Below are 17,128 nucleotides of genomic sequence, written 5' to 3'. Positions count from 1 at the left end.
TACCCTTGCATATACACTCAGAACCCGCCTTTTAGGCCCTATTAGCGTTTAGGGGATAGGGAACAAGTTTCTCCATTTTATTTTTCCCTTTCACATTTGCCAAAGATTGCCTAGTAAAAGATGGTGAGTGACAAATCCCCTGGAGTTATGGTGTGATGTAAGAATCCTCCATCCATTGCATGTATCTCTGCTGATATTGCACTCTCTCTGAGGAAATATAAGATCTTAACATCGTCTTTCAATCTTGAGTTCATGTCTTGTGCTGTGATTTGTGTCAAGGAATGGGAGTACTATGCTTTTTAATGAAGGTGCTATGTTTAGTATGGGCGCCTAAGAGCAGTGGACAATGGGTAGTCGTCGTGTGACTTTGGTTGATTTGGGATGTAGGTTCTTGGAGACGACTATTCCAAAATGGCCTTTCTATGTTCAGACCGTTCTGTATGGTTGCATGCCAAATATGGGAGTCACTATCAGTTGCGTGTACCCAGGTAACTATTATAATGTACTTGTATATGTGCTTGTGTGCATGTATGTTCGCTCCTACAAGCTTGAGCTTCTTTTTTTAATGCTTGCAATCAATGAATATATAAGACTTTCAGAGACATCCTTTCCTTCTTTCTCATTATTGTTCTTTTCTTCTTTATACACTGGCTGAGAATCAATTGTGAAATTTTGAGGGCGGGGAGATAACACACAATATTGGAGAAAGCTTGAGAAGTTGAAATTAATTGCACACAACTTTGAAATCTAAAGAAACAGTGGGTTTGTAGGAAACCCTGAACCCTAGAACCGACACGTGCTCAGTGCCACATGTACATTGCAAAAAATTATTAATACACCATCATCTACTCCTTCATTGAACTAGAGTTAGATTTTTGATGTAAACTCGTTTACAACCCACGAGGGCATTATCGCATCCATATAAGCCCAACAATCTCCCTATAATACAAAATGGTTGTGGGAGATTGACTTGATTCCTAGAGATTGCATCATCATGTATGGAAAGTACCACTTCAGAACTGGAAAGAGAGCACTCAAATATATGGCCAGAACAATATGTTTAGATGTCAACAACCAAGTACAAAATTTGCCAATACATGTGCTGTCACCTACAGCATTGCTGAGGTAGAGGTAGGGTACCAATATCGGTTCTGTATGCTGTCCCGGCTGAGGCAAACTCTTCCTGTTCACCAAATGCCCTCATTATAGGCTTCAATAGCTATCAAGGCTAAGGAGTCCTGCTCCTTCTTGCATGCCACTTCTAGCTTTTTCACTGGGATGTACTTTTGCCTCTAGTGTAGGCACCTTAGGAGGCTGTAAACTGCTGCAAACAGAACTGCTTGGAATGCAGAACGAACTACCTGGAGGGATGCCCTAGAATCTCACTGACTAGGTCTTTACAGACCAGCCGACCTGGCAGTCTTTTGTACTACCGACCAAGCCCTGTCAGCCACGTATGCAGATTGTACGGCCGACGTGGTGCCTTATGTAACTGGTCTGCAGTTTGTTGCTGCTGCTGACCTGCTGCCGACCAGTACCAGGGCCTATAAATGTCCCCAGTTCCTGGCTCTATTTGTGCTGTGCTGTCCTGCCCCAGCCCATTGACTGAAGCAACCCCAAACCTGGTCAACTAACTGTCTAACCCTGGAGGGGTTCAACTTCGAACCAGAGTCCAAGGTAATGTGGGATAAACCCGCAACAACCGCATAGGGGTTCTGTGAGAGTGGTGCAGTGTGGAAGCATAAGAGAGAGAGAAAGAAAGATATGAATGTCTGCAAGAGACAAAGTACATGCCAAAAGGTAACTCATACAAGGCACTGAGGGCTGAAGCAAAGGGTTCACTTAGACCCTTGCTGAAAGCTAAAAAGTTAAAGTGCTAAAACTAATGAATCAAGTGTCGAAATGCTAGAGTAGCGAAAGCCAAATAACAGAAGGGGGGTGTCAGGTGCTCAGAGCTAGCACTCCTAGTACATGCTCAGGTTCCGGATATCCAAGTAACCTAGTGGCTCTCTAATGAGATGTGAGGAGCTCTCGAATCTGTGTCCGTCGAGCTGTATCGCAGCATGGGGGAGGGCATGGTCTCCTCGATCTTTGGATCTGGTGGGCTATGTCAAGGGTGATGCATCGCCTTTGGCGGTCGCCTCTAAGAAGGACTGAGATAGACTGAACCTCGATTGTGCATGCTCTGGTCCCTATCTGTGTCGCACGTGGAGAGAGAGAGAGAGAGAGAGAGAGAGAGAGAGAGAGAGAGAGAGAGTGGCAACTGTATATACAGCAAGAGAATCACCCAAATTTAGAGGAGAATGCTCCAAAAGATACTCAGCAAAGGAGGAGAGCAGGGCCATATATAGGCCGACTGAAACCTCTTGGTGCTCTCTTAAAGGGGAAGGGAAAGATTGCTTTGCAGATTGCGGAATATTGCTTTACTCATAGATTTGCAAGATAAAAATTAAAATGTACAATATTGCTTGAGAAAAGATGAACACATGATTAAGGGGCCAAGACGGCCCCCCCAGCTTATCAGGCTCTTTATTACAATGACATACAAGATCAGGACTAAAACTAGTAGCCGTATGCTTAGCACTATTATAGGAAAATTCCACCATTGGGAGCTTTTTTCCCCCATTAGATGGCCCTTGGAGACGTATGCTTGAAGCGTATATTCTAAGATTTGATTCACCCTTTGTTTCCCCATTAGATTGAGAATGATCAATGGAACTCATACTTAGTGTAGGCTAGGGCAAGCAATGGAAGCTCAAAAATGAAGTAGAGAAGACAAAAAACGAGCTGCTTAATGAATAGCTGCAAAACAGAGTCGAGGCTCAAGGGAGAGCCAATACAACAAAACCATAGGGCTAAGTGCCCTAACTGGACTAAGTGTCCTAACTGTTCTAAGTGGTACATGTACTAACTGTATCAACTGACCTAACTAAATGTAACTAGGCCTACAAGGCACATACCAAGGAATGAGTGGCAGCTATGGATACCCAATAGAATGGCCTACAAACTCCCCTCCATGGTATGGGCTGAAGTATCTTGGACATGGCTTAGAATACCTGAATATCTAATGTCATGGTTGCACACGTTCATCCTGTAGGAATATAGCAACCTATGACTGCACAGAGTACAACAGATCAAGTCACAAAAGGTACTAAGTTTAAAGCTTACCGAAAAGCTTCAAACTTAGGTTGAGGTAGAGCCTTCGTAAAAAGATCTGCCAGGTTGTCTTCAGTGGGAACATAAGGCAACTAAATATCACCTGTTGATAATCTCTCTCTGACATAGTGATAGTGAACCTCAATATGCTTTGTGTGAGCACGGAAAACGAGATTTCGTGCAACAGCCAAAGCATGATGGTAGGATCTGTAAGTAACTTCTGGAGCCAAACACACTCCATTGTAGCCGTAAAAGCTGCTCTGTACTCAGCTTCACAGCTAGGAGTAGTAACTGTAGTATGCTTCTTGCTGAACCAAGAGATGCATGAAGTACCAAGCATGACACAGTTGCCGCTATGTGACACACGGGTGTCCGAACAGCCTGCCCAATCACTATCAATGAATCCATGCATAACAAGCGAAGAATCAGACTCATAAAGAAGGCCCAAATGCTGAGTGCCTTTGAGATACCTGAAGACACGCTTCACGGCTTGCCAATGGTGCGTAGAGGGGCTGTGCATATATCTACTCAACTGTGAGACAACATACTAAAGATCGGGTCTCGTATGGCATAAGTAAATTCAAACAACCAACTGCCTGTTGATAGAGAGTGACATCGCATGCACTGCTGCCATCCTCAGAAGAGAAGTGAAAACTAGCCTCTAATGGTGTGGATGTTGGCTTGCAATCCTCAAACTGAAAAAGCTGCAAAAGCTGTCCAATAGACTTGGATTGTGACATCAAAATGCCCCACTCACTGCTAGCAAATTGAATGCCCAGATAGTAATGCAGAAGACCAAGATTAGACATAGCAAATGTCTTCTGCAAGTTGAGCTTAAAAGCTGCAATTTGCTCAGCATGTGTCCTAGTCACAAGCATGCCATCCACATAGAGCACTAAAATTAGCAAATCTGTCCCACTCTTGCAGATGTAAAGGGTAGCCTCTGAAGTTTGTAGGGCTGTTCGGAAAGCCGAGTGTGAGCAAATGAGCATTTATCATGGAATACCAAGCCCGGGGTGCCTGCTTCAATCCATAGAGGGCTTTCTTTAAGTGGCATACCTTACTTTCAGAACCTTCAACCTCAAAGCTAGGAGGTTGGGAAACATAGACCTCTTCTTGCAAATGCCCATGAAGGAAAGCTGTCTTGATATCAAGCTGATGTACCTCCAATCAAAGTGGGCAGCAAAGGCAATAACAATGCGAATAGTAGTGATCCTAGAAGTGGGGCAAAATCTCCTCAAAGTCAATGCCTTGCTGCTGAGCATAGCCCTTAGCAACAAGACGGGCTTTGTAATGGTCCATTGAACCATCAGGTTTCGGTTTAATCTTATAAACCCACTTAGTTCCAATGTCATTCTTGCCAGGAGGCAAGTCACATAACTCCCAAGTGTTATTCTGATAGATAGAATCCAATTCAGCTTGCATAGCCTTCAACCAAGAATCATTCTAAAAGGCATCATTATGGCATAATGGCTCTTCATTGCATGCTGTAGCAACCAATGCACAAGCAACCAAATTAGCATGCTCTTTACGGACAGCTGCTCTAGTACGGGCTGGCAGAGGAGTATCCTGTTTGCTGTCTTTTAATGTGTCAAGGAGCCAATGGGGGACCTTTTTGGGCTCCTATATTTCAGCTCTCTTTTGGTCAAGAGCCTTGTGCACAATGTCTGGATCAAGCTGAGGTATATCAGGCTGTAAATGGGGCTGAATATCATGCTGCACATGTGGTTGCAAATGACCAACAGATGTAGGAGGAGGAACCTCAGATGTGACATCGTCGTGAGCATCTGACGGAAACAAAGGCATCAAGCTGTCAAAGAGATATGGGGCATCAACGACGACTGTTTTTGACAGTAGGCATAGAGGAGGATTCATCAAACACAACATCCCTACTGACAAAACACTTGCCTGTGTGAGACTGATAGAGCTTGTAGCGCTTGCTCTGTGAGCTATATCCAATAAAAATCCATTTGACGGCTTTATCATCCAACTTTGTGCGTGTCTGATAAGGCTCATGTGCATATGCTAAGCATCCAAATGAGAAATCCCGGGCTTATGACCTGTCCATGTTAAATTACATGGCGCAGCAGAACAGAAACTGAACAAAGAATAGAGAGTACACAGCAAACTGGAGACGAACAAAATTTTCCTTCAATACTGATGTAGTACAGATGATGGCTCTGTCCACCCATGCGCTCCCACAGTGGAGCTTAGATGGTGATCTAGACAGAAAGCTACTAGCTGGAAGATCTGATCTAATCTGAACTGATGCAATGGACTGGAAAGATCGCCTCTTTATAGCTATGAGGGCGGTAGTCGGATCAACGTAGTCGGTGGAGCCGACCAGTCAACCTAGTCGATGGAGTCGACCAGTCAACCTAGTCGGTAGAACTGACTAATGGTCCATGGAATATTCAGGGAATATTCCCTATACCATGGCCTCGGGGGCTCTCACCCCCAAACCCCCACCAGGGGGGTCAACGACCCCCCTGGGATGCCCCAGTTGGGAGCCAGCTGGCCCCTAGACCCCAGCGAGAGCAAGGGGCTCCCACACAATCAAGACAAAGTTGGCCCCCGTGAGTCCCCCTAGCTGGTGGCTCCTAGACCCCAGCGAGAGCAAGGGGCTCCCACACAATCAAGACAACATGCCTCGTTGTGCTACCAGCTTACCTACCCTGCCTAGCCCATAGGCTAGACTCACATAGATCACCTTTCTACCATCAACGGTCTCATTGATAGACCTCATCTGACATGTAAGTCAGAATCCATCTAGTGTCCTGGGCTCACACATGGCTTCCTCAGATGGGGGTCTTACAACTTGAGCACCTTGGACCACTGGTGGTTACCAGGAGGGTGGGGCATTGAGCATATCTAACAGTCCAAGCCTCATAAGGTTTGATGGTCTTCAATGCCTTGGTGGGACATCTATTGAAAATGTAATTAGCACACATAACGGCATCCAACCACAACTTGTTAGACAAGTGCTTGCCTTTCAACATACACGCCATAATTGTTTCTATCTTAATCGGTGCGTTGCCCTATCAGCTAGATTTAGATGCTCGGTTGGGAGAGACTAAAATGTAATTGTTTAGACTTCACAAGCAGTTGTAGCTTGAATGAAGAGATTTGGGACTAATTTTTGATTAGCCTTCTCCTTTAGTGCTAGCCTTTGTTATGGCTGAGTCTGCCCTTCACCTCCGGAGTGCCGACAGAAACTCAGTACGAAGACTTTGTATAAATGGATGCTCAAGTATGTGTGGGTGTGTGGATTTGTATGTGTGAGAGCATATTTTTATACTATAGTCTACACCCACTGTTGGGCGCTGATGACGTCAGTGGGGATGTCATAGTAGCTAGTCCCTACTATGCGGGGTGGAGTTTATGGTTTTAATCTTATGAGTGACTATCGTGAGATTGAATCTGCACTATGTTGTGTTTTTAGAGGATGAGTTTGGAAATGTTCCTGGATTCATCTAGGTATACACCTAGCCATCTCCATGACTGATCTATTCTTTCACTCAGCCATGGGATGCTAAGGAGTGTAAGGCACAGTGCATTGATGATGTATGCCACATGAGGCAAAAAAAAACAGGAAACTTCTTGAACATATATTCACCCCTCCTATCTGTATTAATGTGAGCAATTTTCAGCCCACTCTCATTCTCAAGGCAATGAAATAGCTGAAGCATGTAAAAACTTACAGATTTGGATTTCAATGCGAAAATACAAGTATACCTGGTGAATTTATCAATGAATGTGACAAAATAATAGAATCCCCCAAGAGTTGCAATCCGCATGGGTCCACAAACATCCATATGAACGAAATAAAGCTTGCGTGAGGCACCAACTCTTCCATCCTTGGGAAATGCAAATGGTGCATCTTACCAAGCAAACAAGGTTCACAAACATGCTTTTAAGGCATATGCATTTTTTGAAGATCAACAACCATACCATCCTTATGTAGCTTCACCAAAGCCCCAAAGTTGAGGTGTCCAAACCTCTCATGCCACAAATGGGTATCTGCCATGGTAGAAGAATCAACAGCATAAGCATCTGCTTTTGCAAGTCCATCATCATCCAAGCATCTGTCATAGGCATCAAGTTTGTATAGCCCTCTAGTCAATTTCCCAGTCAATACCATGGTAAAGGCATGTGTAGCATGATAGACCGCACACCGAACACTGTAAAAAAGAACCTGATAGCCACAAGTAGCGAAGATGAGGTTCTTGCGAATGCCTGGAACATAAAGCACATTCTCTAGAGTGACTAGACCACTAGAAATAGAAGTAAGAGCAACTTTCCCAATGCCTCTCACTATATATGATGCATTATTGGCACATGTGACTGTCCCCCCCTTTGATGCATGCTCAAGTGAGCTGAATAACTTTTTGCAAGAAGTAATGTGCTTGCTAGCACCACTAGCAAAGAACCAGGTATCAGATATATCAGAAACTGTCATGAACATCATGAACATCAGGATTATACTTACATGCAACAAGAAAAGCCCAATGCTTGTCTTTTGCAAAGTTAGTTGACTCATGGTGATCATCTGGACTAGGAGAACCAGAGACTGCAAGATCAGACTCTTTCTTCTTTTCTCAGATGTAATTCTCTTCCTGCATTCAGAAATGTGATGCCCAGGTTTCGCGCAAAAGTTGCATCTCTTCTTCTTCTTCTTATCCCCCGAAGAAGAAGCATCGAGAGTGACCAACATGTGAATGAGGGGTTTACCAGGTTAAACCTTGCCTTTGCCTTTGTTTTTATGTTGTGCAGCAAAGGCTTGATCACTAGCCATAGAAGCATTGCGATTTGCACGGCTTTGTTCCTCGTGAAGTAAGAGGGCAACCAGCTGGTCAAAGGAATAATGATTGGCATTGCCACTTGCAACCAACCTCCACATAGTAGCAAAGCCTTGTTAAGAGTCAGGCAACCCATCAAGGGTATTAGAAACAAGTTGAGAATCAGGCACTACCTCATCAATATTAGCCAACTGCTCTTTCAAACATAGTTACCAAGGAGCGGGAACATTTCGGGAACGTGGGGGGTCCAAACGGGAATGTATCGGGAAGAGGGAATGGGGGAACGGGAATGGGAACGCCACATCATATGACATGTCATCAAATCACATGGAAACATACCAAAATATTCAAATAAAATGGGGGCTTGCAAGGGCTGAGTGGGTGAGAGGAGGGGCTGAGTGGTTGGAGCAAGTAGGAGCAGCAAACTACGGCCAACATCATGGCCAAAAACAGCAATTAAGTGACTTTTACCACTCTTGAGACTTGTCAGAAGCCGGAACGCGGTTTGGGAACGCCGGAACGCCATTTGGGAACGTTCCCATGGAGGTCCCTTATCCGGGAACGTTCCTGGACCTTTAGGGAATGGCGTTCCCACGTTCCAGGAAGGTGGAATGGCATTCCCTGGTAACTATGCTTTCAAATCCTTCACATTGGTAAGATAGGCATCCATGTTACCATCCTCTTCAAGCTTCAAGTCCTTGAACTGCTCGCGGAGATAGGCAGCGCCTCATTCCGCACCCAATATAAGGATGCAAGCTGATCCCACACTTGCTTTGCTGTCTTGCAAGACCAGATATGATTTATAATGACCCTATTAACTGAAAGAGCAATCAAGGCATGTGCTTTGGCATCACGACCATCCCATTGAATCTGCTCCTGTGTAGGAGGCAAAGTACCTGTAGTAGAAGATGCACTTGCTCTAGAAGTAGCATTAGACCCAACACCAGATGAGCCCGAAGCAGTGCTTGTAGTACCAGAGGCAAGAGCACCAAAAGCTGCATTACGAGTGGGCTTGACCTCAGCGCCTGAAATAATGTTCCACAAATTCTTGGCAACCAAAACATGCCCCATCATGTATGCCCACATGGGGTAATTTGTGCCATCAAGCTTGTCCTCAGCCCCAAGCTTATAGAAATCAAATAGCCCAGGAGCTCTCACATCGTGTGTGGGGAGTGGAATCATAAACTTCTTAAATTTATTGCTTCAAATAGATGTGCAGACTCATCTGACATCAATAGACAATAATCCAGCCAGATATAGAAGCTACCAAAAGAATATATTTCCGTCCAAAACTATGGACACAATACAAAGAGAGATAGAATCAAAGTCCCACTAGAGCGTGGTCCTTTGATCTTACCACCTTGTACTTCTACTTCATCTCTGCTGCTAAACCACACAGCAAAATCGAAAAGCAATTCGAAAAGCAAACTCAACCTTCTGTAGACTAGAACTTCGTACGCACCTGACTAAACCTGAGTCACTCTCCTTCTCTTGCAAGGGCAGTGTCTTCCAGTCGTGAAAGTCGATTCCCAAGAGCCTCTGAATTAGGGTCGTCCTTTAGCAAGGTCTTCCACACTTGTGAGCCTCCTACTTGGGTTCTGATACCATGTTAGAAATTGACCAACAGAGGGTACGCACAGTGGAAGACTGATAGAATAGCCCAGGAGCTCACACAGTGTGTGTGGGGAGTGGAATCACAAACTTCTTAAACTTATGTGCTTCAAACAGATGTGCAGACTCATCAATAGACAATAGTCCAGCCAGATATAGAAGCTACCAAAAGAATATATTTTCGTCCAAAACTATGGACACAATACAAAGAGAGATAGATCCGAAGTCCCACCAGAGTGTGGTCCTTTGATCTTACCTCGACTATCTGCCCGATATCTCTAGAACTTGAGCCCGCGTGCTCTACCTTGAGCATATGTAGACTTCTCCATCTAGAGATCTCCGCTTCTTGCTGCCCTAGAAGACAGCCAAGTCCCAGCCGTAATAGAGCTCAGTCTGCAGCCTTTATTGCACTCTTTTGCCTTCTGGACGTAGACCTGAAGATGTGTGCTATATTTCTCCTGCTGCTCCCACAATTGATGGTGTGCTGGATGCTATGAATGAGGCACTAGGCCTGTCTTTATAGGCCCAAAGGCCTTCTGAAATGACCGACTGTAGCTGGCCTCCTAGCTGACTCCTTGTATCCCAAAACTGCCCCCACCAAGCCCTATAAATTGGGCTGTGGGCAGCTCTTCTTGGGCTGTGTGCCCTCTGCATTTATGTGGGGGCCCTGCCCCCTTGTTTTGTGTGTGAGCTGAGTGGCTGGCTCCCTCCACTCCCCCGGGGCCAGATGGCAGACCAGATCTGGCCGACCAGCCAGCTCCATGGCCTTTTATAAGGGCAGGGTGCTGCCCTTTTGCAGCCCCTCCCTTTGCTGCTACCAGGCCCTCCTGTAGGCTTCTTTCCTGCCCATAGACCGGTGCATCCTAGGCATTGCTGTCCCTTTTCTTCTGCTCCAGATCTGCCTCCTTCCAAACCTTTTCCGGGCTTTGTACATGGCGCCATCTGTTGCAGTCTTCTTCTTTTGTGAGGTGCTGCCCATGTGGTAGCCCCCTCTGTCTCTCTTCTTTGGGCATCTTCTGGCCTAGGTCTTACTCCCCCACGTTCTCCTCATTTGGGGGCTTACAGATGGGGAGGTGACCTTTCCAACACAAGCATCCCAAACAAATCATCCTTGCTGCTAGTCATGGTGCTCAAATTCAAGGCAAATGCACAAACTGGCAAGGCAAATGAGAGAAGGGAAACCTCTCAAAATCAAAAGGCAAAATGCTGCTCAAGATTCAAAGCTTTTCACTACAAAAGACTACAGCTGTCTCAAGGTGTACCTGTTGCAAAAATTCTCCAAAAGGCAACACGAGGCCTTTCCGAAATGCAAATGAAGCAAAGAAAGGGCTGATTTGCAGAAATTGGAAAGAACTAATGCAACAAAGGCTTACCCAACGATGTGCCCGAAAATACAGCAGGAAAAAGGCTTCAAATGTGAGCATAGGATTTCACCCTTAAGGGAGAGGTGAAGAAGACAGCAAATGGTAATGAGAGATGCCAAGAGAGGGCTGGAAATGAGATTTTCGGCAAGAAAGAGTGCTCCCACGAGGAGGAGAGCACTTGGAGATGAGAGGAGGTTGATCCAATGGAGGGGAACTTGCAGCCCGAGGCAAAGGGAAGCCAATTGAAGAGGAATGGGCTCAAGGAGGGACCTCCAGATTACTTCAGCAATCTCCAAATGTCTTCTATCACGGACATGCAGCACGAGAATGCACAAAAGACCTTCAAAATGTTGGCACGAGCTTCGAGGCAGGTCAAGACAGCTGCAAATGCGTCAAATGAAGTCCGTACAGCTTCGAGGCAGGTCAAGACAGCTTCGAGGCAAAGGGAAGCCAATTGAAGAGGAATGGGCTCAAGGAGGGACCTCTAGATCACTTCAGCAATCTCCAAATGTCTTCTATCACCGACATGCAGCACGAGGAAGCACGGAAAGACCTTCAAAATGCTGGCACGAGCTTTGAGACGTCAAGACAGCTGCGAATGCGTCAAATGAAGTCCTTACAGCATTAAATCCTGATGCAGCAGGTTCGTACAATCATAAATGTGCTGCACGGAATACGTATAGGTGATAAATGCAAGCGAATCTGTTGGTACAGCCTCGAAATCACATTAAATGCTGGCAAAATACCCGTACAGCCTTTGTCCTGCAATAAATGCTGGTGCAGATTTCCGTACAGCGAATAAATGCCGTCCTGACAAGTCCGTACAGTCCATACAGCTGTACGGATTCACACGTGTGAAGCGGTTGCTGCAGAAAATGAATTGAAACAGGAATTCCTTCGTGGTAGCTGCTCCAAAAGCGCCAAATGCAAAGTTGTCGCGACAGAAGTGCTTGGAGAGGCCACAAATGTAGAAAACCAGTAAACCAACAGAAATGAGAAGTCCAAGGCTGCCAAACAGCTTGAACAAGTTGCTAATGGCTGTGGGAATGAATCCCCGACGTGCTTTGATACCACTGTAGGCCAGGGCAAGCAATGGAAGCTCAAAAATGAAGGAGAGAAGACAAAAAATGAGCTGCTGTAATGAATTGCTGCAAAACAGAGTGGAGGCTCAAGATAGAGCCAATATAACAAAACCCTAGGGCTAAGTGCCCTAACAGGACTAAGTGTCCTAAGTGGTACTTGTACTAACTGTACCAACTGACCTAACTGAGAAAAAGGTAATTGATTTTCTCCCTCTCCGGCCTCCCACCTCTCATGCAGGATCTAGTAACCAATGCCATCATGCTTGTAGTGGATATCTTGTCAGGGCAGCGGGAGTAGTTGTCTTACATTCGTGTCCATGCCATTAGCTAGGTGTGGTGACTGATTTGGCATGTAGGCTCTCCCGCTTGGAGGTATTTGCCTTATATATTTTTAACCCATCTCACAGACTGCTCTAGTCTCAGTGCAGACGTTAACAATGTAATCAATTCCCTATTGAATACAATAGAAATGTTTATATTTTATATGAGATTGTACTTTGGCAGTCTCTGTGCTGTGCAGCCTCATGTAGCTTGGCCTGTTTAGATGCATGATATGGCTATTATGTTAGGGATCTTTATATTCACTGATCATGCCATGCCAACTTTGCTTCAGCTGCTCTTTCATGCTAAAAATAGCTCCAGTAGGGTAGAGTGCTTTATTTATTGAGCTGACAAAGGAGTCTTCAGGATGGGGAGGGACCTCACCTACAATTGCTGGTGTGCTGATCTTTTGGTAGCAGCCTCTTCTCCAGAAGTCTATCGAATAAATCTGGAGCAGGTAAAAAGATCTGATCTGTGTTCTGGTATATCAATGAAAGAAGCTTTTGACTAGCAATCTCCGTAGCATTCAGTATGTCTATTTGCTTATATTTGACGCAGAAATCAAACTGTCTTAAAAGCTTGCTGCTTTTTGTTCAATTAGGGGCGATTTCTTGCTCCGATCACGACACGCTCTCCAAGTGTCAATGTCTTAGGTAGAAGGTTGGTCTAGGATTGATTTGAACAGCTCAGTTACCCATACCCGCTGATTCCTAGCTATTGCTCATTTCTCTTCTTATTATATTAAGTATGAAGATGACTAAGCCATGTGGCAATGTTTGCAGTCCAGTCCATGGTCTGCTGGCATGTGGTGGAGAGGATGGGGCACTTGAATGTTTTGACCCAAGACAAAAGGTGGCAGTTGGTCGCATCGATGCTGTTGGGCCAGCAGGGAATAACAGCCAGGTTAATCTGTTCGTCTTGAAAGTCTTGGTCTAGCATCAGATAGGCTACTTACTTGCAGTGGTTCTTCAATTTTCTGGGCTCGCATGGCCTTCTGTCTACCATGATTCATAAGCATTGTGAGATGCTGCGTAGCATCTTTAAGGAATTTGTTAATTATTACAATCTATATAAACAGAATTTGTCAATTGCATAATGTTGGAAGGGGAATCAACTCAATATTGTCAATCATGCAGGAAGTCACAGCTTTGCGCTTCGATGAAAATGAAGGTTTTCTTTTAGCTGTTGGGACTAGTTTAGGCCAGGTGAGCAAAATCTCAAATTGATTCTCTCTCTCTCTCTCTCTCTCTCTCTCTACACATGCACATGACATGTGCGTTGGCATAAAAGGGCTTGCATGTCTGCAAATAAATTTTCATGGTCTTTATAGCTTTGGTATTATCGAGGGATTTCCATTGCACATGACCTTTTCAGCAGACTTTTCTTTAAAATCTCACAGGTGCTGTTGTACGATTTGCGCTCGTCGGCTCCTATTCGTATCAAAGATCATATGTATGTAGTTCTCAATCTATGTTGTATATTTTTGCCATATGAATGGAAGCATGATGCTTTTTAAAAATGGTGGAGCATACAAAGCGTCTCTCTCTCTCTCACTCTCTCTCTCTCTCAATGTGTGTCTGCCCAGTATACTATGAGATCCGAGGGCGATATGACTGCCTCTTTCAGGAGGGGCTTGGCTTTGGTTCGCTTACATGGCTGATCCACTTTCCCGATCAGGTTTGTGTTGGAATCTATCTGATTGACACATAGATATACTGATGCAACAGACCAGAGAGCACAGGTCATTGAGATCAACTGAGCACAGACACGTGTCACAGACTTCTATGCATTTGAGTCAGCCCTTTGGGAGACTGAGGGAGAGGAGCTTGATGAGATGAGAGCATCGTGGATCTGTAGTCACTGCCACGATGCTGCCAGACAAGAGGCGCGCACTCCACACACGGCACGGAGAGCGACCAGAGCACGCACGATCGAGGTCTGGTATATCTCAGCCCTCCTCAGAGGCGACCGCCAGAGACGAGGCATCACCTTCAACGTGGCCCATCAGATACAGAGGTCGAGGAGACCACATCCTTCGCCACCTTGAGAGACAGCTCGACAAACATTGATACGAGAGCTCTACATCCCATTAGAGAGTCACCTTGGCACCTGGATATGTGGAGCCTGGGCGTGCTCTCGGAGCATCAGCTTTGAGCAGCTGATACTATTTTGTTATTTTGCTATTTGCCACTTTGCTATGTTGCTCACTAGTTTAGCATTTTAGCTCTGAGCAAGGGCCTCAGTGCCCTTTGCTTCAGCCCATAGTGGCTTGTATGAGTTACTTTTGGTTTTGCACCTTTGTCTCATAGGCCCGCAAGGCCTCGTGCAGACGTTAATATATCTTTCTTTCTTTCTCTCTTAGATGACATAGTCCTCCTCTTCTCTTCAGCAACAGGCCTTCAAAGACATCTAGAGGCCCTTCATGTTTTGGCATTGAGAGAGACTTGACAATCAACCTTGGCAAGATCAAGGTTATGATTTTCAACACCTCATGGGCAATACTCCATCGACACAGCTTCACTTACCAAGGAGAGCCGGTGGAGATTGTGTTGTCGTACACTTATCTCGAGGCAGTCTTCATGGGATCAATTTTCACGATGATTTATGCAGCTAGGGCACAGCTTACACGAGGACAGGGAAGTCTATCCCGACTAGAGCGTGCTTTCAAGCACACTTCCAAGACTCCTCAACGACATGATAGTTGCTTGATACACTGATGAGACCAACAGCTATCGATGCAGCACCGTTTTGGAGGAGTGATTTTTGGCTGATTGATTGATAGAGATTTGAGAGACTACAGGTGATTATGGGGTCCAAGATGATTCCGAGTAAGCCCCGAGTTCCTCATCAGATAGTATAGACAAAGTTCATCATGACACTACTCTAGATTGATGCCATCTTCCAGATAGTGACATATCTTCACAGGTCTGTGCTTTGCCTAGTAGTCATCCAGATGTCCATCTGAGAGAGAGGTTAGCACGGCCTAACTAACGCACACATATCTTGATGGTCTGCTAGCCAAGGTATTTTGATGGATCGACTTCCCCCTTTCAGTACTATCCCCACTGCTTCCATGAGATGAGATCACTCGTATCATACAGTTGGATCTACTCTAACTTTGTATGTTACGGACTTGAAGGGGGGCCAGGAGTTCCCCACGAAGGTGCAGTTGAGAGCATAGAGGATGAAGTGATTCTCGAACCCCAGTACTTGGAGGCTAGACGAGTCTCATATGCATCGAGGATAGCATTGGGCAGATGCTTGTCTAATCCCATCAGCCGAGGATCGAGATAGGGAGAGCTGTAGGCAAACCTAGATAGAGGGGACCGTTTGAGCCAAGGTAGCACTCTTGATATGGCTCACCGGATATAGAGATCACGCCCTTTGCCACAACTAGGGATGACTCGACAAATACAGATACGAGATATCTTTGCATCCAACTGGAGAGTCACCATGGCACCTGGTTTGAGTTTGAGTTTTTGAGCTTATTATTAGTATAGCACTCAGCAAGGGCCCTAGCTAGCCCTTTGCCTCAGCCCAGAATGGCTTGTATGAGTTACTCTTTGATTGTACTTTCTCATAGACCTGCGAGGCCTCTCAAAGACGTAAATATATATTTCTTTCTCTCCCTCTCTTTCTGTCTGAACCTCCATATGCTCAGTCCATTCTCCCTCCTGTGGGAATTTCCTCCCTCCTCCCGTGGGGCTCGTTTCCTTCTCCCTGTTGCTGTTCTATTGTCATCCCTACTGGTCGCTGTCCTCTGTGATGCTACCACGTGCTGTTTCGCTGCTCCCCCTGCTGCTGTTGTCCTTTGCCTTGCTGCCCTTCTAACAGGCCCCCATTTTGGCCCTTGTCTACCGCCAAAGGAGCCACACAGGCTGCCAAGGCCCAAAGTAAGCCTTGACCTCCCATAGGGAAGCGCTAGTTGCTAGGCGGCAGACGCACAAAAGTGGCAGGGCATACCTTGAAATCTCCCCCTTATGCTGATCCACCGCCTGCCTCTCTCCCTCTCCAACAAACCCCCCCATGAGCATTTGACAGAATTCTGGACGAAATAATGTACAGTTTCTGAAGGGGCTTTCTGAATGGCCTACCTTCATAGGCGTGGAAAGAGAACCCGCAACTAAAACAAAATAAAATTGAAGCCAAAAGAAAGTGAAACGGAAGTCCATCCATGGAACGTGAGAGAACTGCTAACTTTTCTCAATAGATCGACATTGATCTTTTTCACATAAAAAAAGCAACTACAAAGTGCCAACTGGGAAGGCACAGAAACAGCCATGGAAAAGGCTTCAAAGGCCTACCACCGGTAGACCCTAAGTGAAACAATACTAGAGACTTTATCTCTAAAATGAAAGATTGCATCTCCCTCTGCTGGACACTCAATTGCAAATGTAGGATGCCCTAAAGAGGAAACTAATGCTTTGAAGAAGACAATGGATGGACAAGCTAGATGCATTATTCAAAAGCTCTGACAGGGAGCCACTATTGGGACAGATTCTACTGCCCTAAGAGTCCTCAAAGCTTAACCAGTGAGGAAGAGTTAATGGCTAGCCAAGGGAAAATTTTGGAGGAATCCAAGAATATGGAAGAATAAATGACAGCCATGGTGAAGAGCATTTCAAGGAGACTAAATCTGTAGGAAGTCAATGTCGCCTACCTGTGAGCCCCCATATGAGGAGGACATGGGGGGGCATATGACTGTGAGGGGTGGGAAAATAAGGGACAGTTATGGGCTGCAGGACAGCAGCACAAAGGGCTGTATTGCAGGCCAAAATGAGCAGGGACAGCAAGC

At 45.5% G+C, this 17,128-nt stretch overlaps 1 protein-coding gene across 1 annotated transcript in view; it reads left to right on the top strand.

Annotated features, from left to right (window-relative positions):
* Positions 1-17,128, top strand: part of EDA7 (embryo sac development arrest 7) — an 89,961-nt gene that overhangs the window by 12,721 nt on the left and 60,112 nt on the right. Inside the window, exons 4-9 of the mRNA XM_087392592.1 lie at positions 388-488; positions 12,700-12,790; positions 12,935-12,993; positions 13,116-13,236; positions 13,470-13,538; positions 13,733-13,785. Of these exons, the coding sequence (XP_087248718.1) occupies positions 388-488; positions 12,700-12,790; positions 12,935-12,993; positions 13,116-13,236; positions 13,470-13,538; positions 13,733-13,785 (494 nt within the window). The remainder of the gene's footprint in view (positions 1-387; positions 489-12,699; positions 12,791-12,934; positions 12,994-13,115; positions 13,237-13,469; positions 13,539-13,732; positions 13,786-17,128) is intronic.

The sequence above is a fragment of the Dipteris shenzhenensis genome, chromosome 21, assembly GCF_047967505.1.
Source record: "Dipteris shenzhenensis isolate YYH24624 ecotype China chromosome 21, Dip_SZ_1.0, whole genome shotgun sequence".
Taxonomy (NCBI): Eukaryota; Viridiplantae; Streptophyta; class Polypodiopsida; order Gleicheniales; family Dipteridaceae; genus Dipteris; species Dipteris shenzhenensis.
The sequence above is the reverse complement of the archived record's forward strand: the minus strand, read 5'-3'. Positions and strand labels throughout refer to the sequence as shown.